This window comes from Eurytemora carolleeae, unplaced genomic scaffold (assembly GCF_000591075.1).
Source record: "Eurytemora carolleeae unplaced genomic scaffold, Eaff_2.0 scaffold98, whole genome shotgun sequence".
Classification (NCBI taxonomy): Eukaryota; Metazoa; Arthropoda; class Copepoda; order Calanoida; family Temoridae; genus Eurytemora; species Eurytemora carolleeae.
Window position 1 is genome coordinate 379,457 of NW_019396078.1, and position 12,797 is coordinate 392,253.

The 12,797-nt window shown below is 34.8% G+C and overlaps 1 protein-coding gene across 3 annotated transcripts in view; it reads left to right on the top strand.

Moving 5' to 3' along the window:
• LOC111715217 (uncharacterized) overlaps positions 1 to 12,797 on the top strand; it is a 20,662-nt gene continuing 7,865 nt past the window's right edge. For all 3 annotated transcript variants that reach the window (XM_023490530.1, XM_023490538.1, XM_023490523.1), the window contains exons 1-8: positions 1 to 56; positions 1,020 to 1,075; positions 2,530 to 2,586; positions 3,464 to 3,543; positions 6,512 to 6,563; positions 11,179 to 11,226; positions 11,471 to 11,520; positions 11,948 to 11,998. In XM_023490530.1, coding sequence (XP_023346298.1) covers positions 15 to 56; positions 1,020 to 1,075; positions 2,530 to 2,586; positions 3,464 to 3,543; positions 6,512 to 6,563; positions 11,179 to 11,226; positions 11,471 to 11,520; positions 11,948 to 11,998 — 436 coding nt within the window. In that variant the 5' untranslated portion in view covers positions 1 to 14. The remainder of the gene's footprint in view (positions 57 to 1,019; positions 1,076 to 2,529; positions 2,587 to 3,463; positions 3,544 to 6,511; positions 6,564 to 11,178; positions 11,227 to 11,470; positions 11,521 to 11,947; positions 11,999 to 12,797) is intronic.

Sequence of the window (12,797 nt, forward strand, 5' to 3'; positions counted from 1 at the left end):
TACTTGGACGTGAAATGTCATGCCACCTCCTCTTCGTTTCGGTCCTTTATGTCAACGTAAGTTTAAGGAGGAATGTATAACGCCCCAATAAAATTAGGAATTAACTATCTATTATATTTTTCATGTAGGCAGTTATTAAATTAGTAATCTAATTGAAACAGTCAACATTCTAAAATGTTGCCTGTCATTTTCGTTGCTTTACAACTGTTACAGTTTTTCTCTGGGTTTTATACTTTTACACTTAAATCTCAGTAATTGTAAAATTAAATGAATTACTATAAAGAGCTCCATATAATTATTCAATTAAAAAAGCTAAATATCCATTAAAAGTTGATAAGAAGACGACATTTTATAAAGTCTTCGTTGTGTCCGAAGTTCTTGGTTAAACTGTAGATTAAAGATTACAATTTGCAGTCATTGAGGAATATCAAAAGAAATTATTTGCTAAATTTACAGAGGCTGACATAAATTTTAATACAGTATATATAAAGTACTCTAAGAAATGTCAATTTGTTCATCTTAAAAAAGTATGACAAAAGTTCAATGTGACAAATTATCAGGTACTAAAATTGTAATTCACCATTTCAGTAATCAACACTGTATTAATATATATGCTGACCCCTGCAGTCAAAATTATCCTGATGTTAATAATTTTAAGGGTATAAAGGATGAAGACTGCACCTATAGCTCAGAAAACTTACAAAACATTTTTCATATACTCCTAAAAATCGGAAATCAAAGACGTATCTTCAATTTATATTTAGATATTTATTTCTTAAAAATATTTAAGTTTGAAGTTTTATATGTTGCAAACGTACAGGGTGGCGTTATTTTTACATAATCACCGTTTGAGAATTAAACAAACTTTAAGGTTTTTATGTATTTTTGTTTCGATACATCTTAATTTCAATGTATTCTTGGTTCACCCTATATAACTCTTTCCTAAACAAAACAGATTTTTAAGATAAAATATTTTAGCAAGAAAATTAGCTAATTAGATGAGAATTGTTTAATTTCAGTTGGGAAACCTCGTTTATAACTGTATGGCTGCAGTTACTAGATGTCTGCTTATTAGGTAGGAAAATAGATAGATATATAGATATATAGACATACAGATAGATAGATAGATAGATAGATAGATAGATAGATAGATAGATAGATAGATAGATAGATAGATAGATAGATAGATAGATAGATAGATAGTCTTAGTAAATACTTTTCACACGCTAACTTACAGAGTATCTATCTATCTATTATCTATCTATCTATCTATCTATCTATCTATCTATCTATCTATCTATCTATCTATCTATCTATCTATCTATCTATCTATCTATCTATCTATCTATCTATCTATCTATCTATCTATCTATCTATCTATCTATCTATCTATCTATCTATCTATCTATCTATCTATCTATCTAAACAGTTACGAGTATACGTGCTTTAACTAAAAGGGAGTGTTCGCGAAAAATGAAAGGGGGTATGGCTTATGTCGAAAATAATTCGCTGGAGATCGCTGCTAATATTACTTCTATCTGTCTATAAGGTGAAAATTGTTAAACACGGTGACGATTCAAGCGGAAGAACGTAGCGTCCATACAAATTTAGAAAGTTGCAATATTCGAGTCAGATCGTAAATAATTTAATTTAATCCCAAACAAATCGTTCAGATATATTACAACCTATAATCATCGAATTTTATTCGACGCAATTGTATATAGTTGATATTTCATAATATGTTTTTTTTATTCATGGTTTACTTTAAACACCGATTATTTGGCGGCTAGGCAGTAGGCGTCTCTACTCTCGACGCTACAGGAGTTTCACGTGGGACAGACACCTATTGGCCAAAAATCGCAGTTTAAAGTACATCGCATACATAAATATTTTAAAATATCAACTTTATAGGAATTGCATCGAATTATGTCCGATATGTACATGGGTGATCATGCTTGAATGTTAAGTTTTAAATCTAATTGAATTATTTCCGATCTGAGTGAAACAATTCAACTTCGTGAATTTTTATGGATTCTACGTTCTTCGGGATGAGTCGTTTTTAGCCTTATTTCTCCTAATACACGCAAGAGATAGAAGTAGGATTACAAGCGATCACCATCTAATTAGATCCAACGTTAGCCTATACCCACTTTAATTTTTCAAGAACACTCCCTTTACAGGGATTGTAATCGTAATTTTAAGTAACTCCCCCCCCCCCATGCAAAAATTCTAATTCCCGATTTACAACGGTACCCTTGAAAGCTTTGTCTGATCAATTGTGAATTAGAGATGCATTTACGGTTTATTTTCCTTTAAGGTTTCCTTGCGAAAGTGACTTGCGCATTTCCTGCTTGCACACAAATAAACACTGTTAGGACTTTCTTCCAAATTTTTCATCGGATAATGCTTTTAAAGGTACTGTTGCATAATTCAGGCATTGCCATATTTTCATGGAGGGTCACTTAGAGTTACACTTACAGTCCACTTTAAGGAAATTACGCATTAAAAATTATTTGTTTTTAAACATAGATCTAGCACAAACTTGGCCAATGGAATATCGTACAACAAAACATCTTTTGCGGTCAGGTAAATAAAATTTGTACATACAGGATTATTACACACAGAAGATGAGATTGTAAAGACAAGAATCAAGAAAATTGTGGAACAGACTGTATGAATTCTGTACAGTCGTATATAGGGCGTATATCCAAATGCTTTGTATAAGGGCATCTAAAGACCAAGGCCGTAACTGTGTATGAGGACTTTGTGGAAATCCCCCCTTCCTCCCTGGAACCTTACACCTTCATCTTATGAGATATCTTTAATTTGCAGTGTGTGTGCCCTTTAATAAAATATGTTTGTTAAGATGTTCAATCTACAGTTCTTTTTATGAAATGTGCTTGTTAAGATGTTCAATCTACAGTCCCTTTAATGAAATATATTTGTTAAGATGTTCAATCTACAGTCCCTTTAATGAAATATGTTTGTTAAGATGTTCAATCTACAGTACCTTAAATGAAATATGTTTGTTAAAATGTTCAATCTACAGTACCTTCAATGAAATATGTTTGTTAAGATGTTCAATCTACAGTACCTTAAATGAAATATGTTTGTTAAGATGTTCAAGATGTTCAATCTACAGTACCTTCAATGAAATATGTTTGTTAAAATGTTTAATCTACAGTCCCTTTAATGAAATATGTTTGTTAAGATGTTCAATCTTCAGTTCCTTTAATGAAATATGTTTGTTAAAATGTTCAATCTACAGTACCTTCAATGAAATATGTTTGTTAAGATGTTCAATCTACAGTTGCTTTAATGAAATATGTTTGTTAAGATGTTCAATCTACAGTTCCTTTAATGAAATATGTTTGTTAAGATGTTCAATCTACAGTCCCTTTAATGAAATTTGTTTGTTAAGATGTTCAATCTACAGTACCTTTAATGAAATATGTTTGTTAAGATGTTCAATCTACGCTCAGTTTCTGCTGATTGTTCTAGTTCTAACCTGTAACTCGCCAGACCAGGGTGTTCTTTACCATAGTAAGTTTTTTTTTTACAATTTCATATTTTTATGAAATAAATGGCTTTATAAAATAATCATAAAGGGTTGGTAATATATAGAGATGGGCATCATTTTCTGTAACGATGGTGTAACCTTTCTCCAGTTGTTCCACAAAAATAAAGAACGATTTGAAAAAAGATTTAAAATGTGTGGTTAACGAACGTCGACCGAAAAAATTGGACTCGATACTAGCATTAAATGCAAAAAAAAAGTATGAGGGGGAGCTGTGATCCGGCCCGCTAGATACCCCTTTTTATAGCATGCTTTATAAGGAAGGAAAATCAAACAGATTAAAAGACTTTTTCTAATAGATTGACATTTCATAGATGGACATTTCATAGATAACAAAATCATAGATAGGACATTTCATAGATAGACATTTCATAGATAACAAAATCATAGATAGGACATTTCATAGATAGACATTTCATAGATAACAAAATCATAGATAGGACATTTCATAGATGAACATTTCATAGATAACAAAATCATAGATAGGATATTTCATAGATGGATATTTCATAGATAACAAAATCATAGATAGGACATTTCATAGATGGACATTTCATAGATAGGACATTTCATAGATGGACATTTTATAGATAACCAAATCAGAGATAGGACATTTCATAGATGGACATTCCATAGATAACAAAATCATAGATAGAACATTTCATAGATGGAAATTTCATAGATAACAAAATCATAGATAGGACATTTCATGGATGGACATTTTATAGATAACAAAATCATAGATAGGGCATTTCATAAATGAACATTTCATAGATAACAAAATCATAGATAGGACATTTCATAGATAGACATTTCATAGATGGACATTTCATAGATGGATATTTCATAGATGGACATTTCATAGATAACAAAATCATAGATAGGGCATTTCGTAAATGAACATTTCATAGATAACATAATCATAGATAGGACATTTCATTGATAACAAAATCATTGATAGGACATTTCATAGATGGACAATTCATTGATAACAAAATCACAGATAGGACATTTCATAGATGGACATTCCATAGATAACTGGAAAATCATAGATAGGACATTTCATAGATAACAAAATCGTAGATAGGACATTTCATCGATGGACATTGCATAGATAACAAAATCATAGACAGGACATTTCAAAGACAAGATATTTCATAGATTGGACATTTCATAGAAAAAAAAATTCATAGATAGGACATTTCCTAAATAGTACTTTCCATAGACAGGACATTTCATAGACCGAGTAGATTTTTCATATATAGGCAATTTCGTAGACAGAGAAGAATTTTCAGACACAATTCAAGGTTTTGGGTGTCTAAATAAGTATCACCATTTTTGAAAATGTTCCCAGAACTCAACAATATGATATGTTATCAGTTCAAAGGAAAAATATGAATAGTATTGTGAAGTAAAAATCAGAGAAATCATTGAAAGAACAGAGAATGATTTATTAGATAAGATTACTTGGAAGAAAAAAATCAGAGAAATCGTTGAAAGAACAGGGAATGATTTATTAGATAAGATTACTTGGAAGAAAAAAATCAGAGAAATCGTTGAAAGAACAGGGAATGATTTATTAGATAAGATTACTTGGAAGAAAAAAATCAGAGAAATCGTTGAAAGAACAGGGAATGATTTATTAGATAAGATTACTTGGAAGAAAAAAATCAGAGAAATCGTTGAAAGAACAGGGAATGATTTATTAGATAAGATTACTTGGAAGAAAAAAATCAGAGAAATCGTTGAAAGAACANCCCCCCCTTAAACATCGAACAATACAAATATGCTGAAGAAATACTTCAAAAATATTACATCTAAACATGTGCGCCGAAATTTGTGTACAAAAGAACAAAAATTCTAAAACATATTGCCATCCTTATCCTAAGGAAGCAAAACAAAAACTGAAAATGAACTGAATCGCGACAACAAAGATGTACGAATTATGTACGATAAAATGTGTACTGCACAAGTCAAATCCGGCCGCATATACCGAGGATGTAATGCAAGGAAAGTTATTTCAGAAGTGTACGCATCTTTTGTACTGCAGTGTACTGTCTCTGGGTGATAAAAAAATCAATGAAATGTTCTGGTCATAGGAACCTATTATGTGAATTATCAAAATTATCAAAATTAAATGCTTTTAAACTCCTCGGATAGGGCTGGGCACGTTCCTCTTTTTTTATCGTTCTGTTCTTGTTCCGTTCCGTTCCGTTCTGAGTAGAAGAACGGTCTTCCCGTTACGTTCCGTTCTTGGCGTTCTTAGAGGGTGATTAAATAAAAAAATCTTTAACTATTTCTAGATGATTTAGAACACATTCCTGGTTTAAAATACGTTCCCAACTTAGAACAAGTTCTTGATAATAAGAACGCGTTGACGATTTTAACCGTTCTTTTCAAGCAATTCCCGTTCCGTTCCGTTCCGTTCTTTTACTAATCGTTCCAATATTTTTAAGAACGCGTTCTAAGCGTTCGATGGGATCGTTCTTGATCGTTCCGTTCGTTCTCGGCAAAGAACGATCGTTCCACCGTTAACGCGCCCAGCCCTATCCTCGGATACTAAACGAACACTGATGCATCTATTCTTTTTTACAAATTCTGCCCAGAGAGAACTGGTTTCAATATGTACGCGGAGAATATGCAACAGCAATTAACTTTCCTTGCATTACAACCTTGGCATATACTATTTCCTCTCAGGGCTTCCTCAATTTCTCATATTCTTCTGAACAGGGTCAGCCAAACATTTTCTAAAAAAAATTTCTACATCAAGATTCTATAAATTATCTATAAAAATATTCGCTGTCTATGAAATGTCCTATTTATTAATTGTCATTCTATGAAATGGCCCAACACCAAATAGGAGATAACTCGAAATTACATGGAGTGTCTCTTTGATGCTTTGTTACCATTTTATCAAATCTAACTATTTTTTAGCTTGCATGGGAGAAAAGAGTTTTGACCTTGCGCCAGGGCTCAATTTGATATGGTAAGAATCTCACAAAATCCTATACCACAGCCTATTGAATTGTCCCGCAACCCCATGCTACTTTTGCTCAAATGTTTTTGACTGCCATCATACGGCCACTTGTTGCATATAATACCCATTCAGGAGTTAAGTTTTACAATTTTTAAATACTGGTGTGAGCGCCGTTAAAGACTGTCTACCAGATTGTTCAATCCAAACGACATAAATATTAACATTATAATTAAACATTTGGAAAGATAATGAGTTTTTCCACTAAATATAATTGTTTAATCTCATATTTTAGAGCCCCGGTAAATAATGACAAAGGGTTCAGACTAACTAACTTATATTTTGATCTAAGATACAAAGTTATTTTTGAGGCTGGTGATATATATCTTGTGTTCTAAAAACTCCCCTACTGGACTAGCTACTGCTAGGATTTCAGAGGATATAAGACGACATTCAAAACCGCCACAGTAGTCCCCCCCCCCCTCCAGAAGGAACAGTGAGAAATCCTGAGCAGTGCCTTTTATCTCTAGTAGACCTGTAGGGATTCTGACAAACAGGTACAGGTGGCGGAGGAACTTGAGAACCAACTTTGAACCGGACTCTCTTGTGTCTTCTTGAATTCTTAGCGGAGGAAGGTGGAGGATTTGAAGAAAGCACCATGGGACGGCAGAGAGGTCTTCGTCTTCCTCAAGGCCTGGAGGTTGTGCAAGTGGGATCATCACTAAAGGCTGGTTTTAGACAATCCACTGAAACCGAATCTTGCTCCGATCCAATCTGAAGGCGCTGTGGTGCCAGGGTAGGAAAAACTGCATCATCGCGAACAAAGATAAACTTGGCTGCAGGGAGATGAGAAGGAGGAACTGGTCAAACATGATGGGGCGGAGGAACAATAAAACCATTGGTTGCTCTCTCCACCTTTCTCAGGAAGTATCTTGTGGCATCTCTGGATCATCCATGCTAGTTCTCCAGAGATGGAATTTAAAGAATTTGAGCTGTGGTTTAAATCCGCCATAACCCGGTTTAAATATTGAAACATTTGATACAATTTTAAGTGGAACCAACCATATTTAAACCGCGGCTTAAATCTAAACCGCCGCTCAAATTCTTTAAATTCGGCCACAGGTAAGGTAAAGGAGATCCATGAAGGACCTTGGAAACTGAGAGGCCCATGTCCTCCTTTGGTGTAGCTCTCAAACGTAAAAGAGGTACCAGTACAAACGTCGGACCCACAAACATCGGACGGTACAAACATAAGACTTACAAACTTCGGACAGTACAAACGTCGGACCAGTACAAACGTTGGACCAGTACAAACGTCGGACTAGTACAAATGTCGGACTGGTACAAACGTCGGACCAGTACAAGTGTCGGACGGGTACATTTATAAGGAAAAACGTCGGACCAAGGAGGAAAAAATATATTTGAATTTTCAGATTGAAATTCTTGTAAATTCACAATTTTATCTCAAAAAAATTCCCAATTTCTTTTGTTAAAAATTCACAATCTCACAAAGTCTGGATGCATGGACGAGGAGACTGCTAACTATATTGAGGTCAAGCAGGGGGATGGCACCTGCTTGATTCAAATCAGTTTGAATACAGGGTTACAAAGAAGAAACCCAACAAAACCTATTACCAATGCATTCAAGGAAAAACAATTCTTGTCCTGCAGGAGCAGTTGTAAACAATGAGAATGACAAGATTATCAGTTTCCTGGGAGAGCATTCACATGACAGTGATCTTTTGAAGAAAAGAGTACGTGAAATAGAAAAACAAGTAGTTAAAGAAAGCTCTGGAAATATAGCAATAAGTCCACGAACTGTTCTTGGAAACATGACCAACATGGTAAGCACACTTACCAACGAAGGGGTGAGTGCCATGGGGAAGTCAAATACCTTAGTACAGGCAGTCAAGAGAGCAAGAGTAGAACATTTTGGGTTTACCAAGGTCCCCAAAAGCTGGAATGATATGTCTGTACCTCATTATCTTGAGACAACAATCCGTGGAGACAGATTTCTAGCAATCAATGAGCATCTTGGAGATGAGAATCATCATATTTTGCAGCAGTGAGCAACATAACGTAACGTTCTTAAGTTGACAAAATACTGGGTGGCTGATGGTACTTTTGATGTTGTGAAAAAAACCTTGTTCTATCAATTGTTTATTATCACTGCTGTCACAGCTACAGGTATCACTGTACCCTGTTGTTTTGCACTCCTTCCAAACAAGGAGACCTCAAGCTACCAAAGAGTCTTCCAGTATCTTAAAGATGCAAATGTAACCCCACCAGGCAGTTTGAAGATAGATTTTGAGAAGGCAATCATGCGAGGATTCCTGAACTGTTATCCCGACGTGCCTGTAATGGGCTGTGACACCCATTTTAAGAGAGCCATTAGGAGGAAACTGACTTCAACTGAGCTTGGATTAGGACGTTTGTACCAGAATAATGTAGACTTCCAAACTCTGGTTCACTATCTTTGGGCTCTTTCTTTAGTTCCAGAAGAGGATATTGTTAGAACCTGGGAAGATGTGATCAGTTCTCGTTATGACGAACTGAAACCAAGCTTTGAAGACAATTCTGATTAGGTTGATTTATTCTTAGAGTACTTTGAGAAGACATGGATAGGAGCACTCAACTGGAGAACAGGAGCCAGGAGGAATCCAATATTACCCCATGCAGTTTAGAACAAGTATGAGACAATTCTCTCAGATGACCCATTAACCAGTAATGCTGCAGAGGGGTTCAATGCTGCCTTTGCTTTATCTTTGCCCAATAATGCCAGCATTTGGGCTTTGATCCAGCAGTTGAGAACAGAGGAAAACTCCAATGATAGAAAGATGAGAGATGTTCTTCTGGGACCACAGAATAATGTAGCAACAGCCACAACCAGTCGCAACCTAGGAAGAGATCAAAGAAGAATAGATTTAAAAAGCCTGGGTTCAAACTATGAAAAGAAAGTATCCATACAACAGTACATGACTGTCATCGTTGATTATGATAACAACTAGAAAGGAGGAGAGACTTTTTGTAAAGTTACGTAAGTTCTTATCAATGCAATTGTTTAAAATTGTTTCCTTATTTATATGCATATAAATATATATATATACATTAAACTTAGTTAACATTTAGAAGGTCTACAACATCAGGTTGCAAAGATATAGCGATTAAACTGTATGATCTTGTAGAATTCATAGTTTGAAATATCTAAGGTCTACAACAGTGGGTTGCAAAGATATAGGGATAAGAACCTTTGGAGACTTGGAGGCTTGTCCGTTGGCTATGGAATGGCGGAACAGGAACAAAAAACTGGCACTTGGCATGCCAATATTTAAACTTTACTCACAATAGATGAGAAAAACTTCCCAGAGGTGCTTGACATGAGAGGTGAGGTAGTCGCTAAAGATGAGGATGTCGTCCATGTACACAAAGCAGTATTACCAGCATTCCTGAGACTGAACGGCATCACCAAAATTTCAAACATTCTGAAGGGGGTGATGATGGCCATCTTCTGGATGTCCTCCTGCATGACTGGCACCTGGTAACACTCCTTCTGTAAATCCAGCTTAGAAAGATAATAGAACCACTGAAATGAGAAGTGAAGTCGGTGATGTTTGGAAGGTGGTAACAATTAGTAACCTTGGCAGTATTGAGCCGGCAGTAATCACCACACAGCCTCCAACCTCCATGTTTCTTCTTGACCATGTGGAAAGCAAAGGCTCATAGAGAAGTAGAACAGCAGATAATCCCTGCTTTTTCCATGGCGGAATACTCTGCCTTGGCATCAGGAAGCTTGGCAGGATCAAGGCAACAGTGAGAATGTGATGTTGCTGAGGTGGAGCAGAAGTAAACCCATCAGATTGAAGTAAGTCTGGGAACTCTTGCAAGAGGTCTGAAACACGCTGAGGGGTGGGGAGAAAAAAAGCAGCATGCAGAGTGTAGGATGGTGGAGGCACAGATGAAGGTAAATCTATCACAGAACCATTAATAGAGGAGCTAGAAAACACCTTCTGACCCTTTACATTCGCACTAAGATCATGATGCTAGACGAAATCTGCTCCCAAGATTGGAACAGAGACTGGAGCTAGTTGAAATAATTAGGAACAATTCCAGAAACCTAAACGTAAAGGAATAATCCTGAAACCTGAGCAAGAAACTGTTGAATCGTCTGCTGTAAGTAGCCTGACTCTGGAAGTTGTAGAGGAGGATGGAGCTGGGAATAATGATACTGGTATCCACTAGGAAATAACCAGTCAGAGCCTGTCTTTACTGAGCTGCATTATTATTATTATTATAAATAAAGATATAATTTACAAACAGAGCATCTATTCATGTTGAATGGTGTATTTGCTAATAAAATTATAAAAGAATTAAGTGTTCAGTAATATTTTCATTAAATCCATCAATATATTGAATTGTTTTAAAAACATTCACTGGGATTTACTTTTTCATGACAAACTATGATGTTCAAGGCTTTTAAAGCGTTGTGTGTCCTTTGTAACTATATTCTTTATATTTTTTGGGGTTTTTGGTGTAAGATTAAAAAAAAATTAAATCTTCATTTTTTTGCAAAACTCGTCAAATTCGACTTTTTTATAATACTTATTATTAATATTTAACTTTTTTTTAGGATCATTGGAAACTTCTTCAACGTAACAACTGTAATCTCCTATCTCAGGTCACCCCCTCCCCCCTCCTCCCTCCCCCTTGCTACCTCTCCCGAAAAAAAATTACTTATTTATTTTAAGAAACACTCGTCTCAATCTATAATTTTCTAATTTCTACACTATTGCAACCTAATGCATGTAGACCTAAATATTTCAAACTTTAATTTTTTGGTCTAGTAGAGTTTAAAAGTAAATTCTACGACTAAGACAATCAGGTTGCAAAGATATTAAGCAAAAATGAGAATTTCATTTTAGGATATTTTTCTATTTGAGAAATATGACTGAGAGAAACGTTGCGCTGAAAGGTAATCTATTTTTTTATAAATAAAAATCAAACTTTTAACTCCAAATGTGCTGGAGGGGTGGGGGTCGGGAACCCCCCCCCCCTTGCTAATTCTTATTATAGAAGGGACTGATTCATGTGGTGTACTGTCTTGTTTTCCCTAATATGTGTAGTCTTTGGGTGTGCTAATTGCCCTGAATGCTTAAAAGTCCGCCTGGTACTTGAAATTAACTGGAGTTTACAGTATAGCACCCTTCTTAAAAGTAAACAGTTAGAGGTTTGACCAAAATTGAGCCCGTCTTGAAAAATTGGGCTAGGCCATATATTTTATCTCCACACCTTTACTCATGGCCTTTTGCTTTGCTCTACATACCAGACTCATTGGCCTTTTTAGGATTGATCATTTTTTGATTTCAGCTGTGAAAAAAATTATCATTTTCTGATTTCAGCTGCAGACAAAATGGCGGACAGGAAGAAAAATCTGCTGCCAGCCAAGATCGGTAATATTAACAACAAATTAATACAAAAATAATCCGAAATATATTAGCAAATACATCTGAGGTCTGTTTAGGAAAAATACATCTAATGTTCATATTAATTTGTGTAGGAATATCACATCTGAGGTTCACATTTATTTCTTTAGGAATAAAACATCTAGTGTTCATAATAACTTGTGTAGGAATAATACATCTGAGGTACACATATTTACTTGTTTAGGAATAATACATTTAATGTTCATAATAACTTGTGTAGAAATAATAAATCTAATGTACATATTAACTTGTGTTATAGGAATAATAAATCTGAGGTTCCCATTAACTTGTTTAGGAATATTACATCTAAGGTTCCTATTAACTTGTTTAGGAATGTAATACATCTAAGGTTCCCATTAACTTGTTTAGGAATTTTACATCTGAGGTTCCTATTAACTTGTTTAGGAATGTAATACATCTAAGGTTCCCATTAACTTGTTTAGGAATTTTACATCTGAGGTTCCCATTAACTTGTTTAGGAATTTTACATCTGAGGTTCCTACTAACTTGTTTAGGAATACTACATCTGAGGTTCCCATTAACTTGTTTAGGAATATAACATCTAAGGTTCTTATTAACTTGTTTAGGAATACTACATCTGAGGTTCCCATTAACTTGTTTAGGAATATAACATCTAAGGTTCCTATTAACTTGTTTAGGAATACTACATCTGAGGTTCACATTTATTTGTTTACATCTGGGGGTGTATATATTCCTGTTCCTTCTTTTCCTTATTTTCAGCTCAACTCTGTAAAATCATAAATTT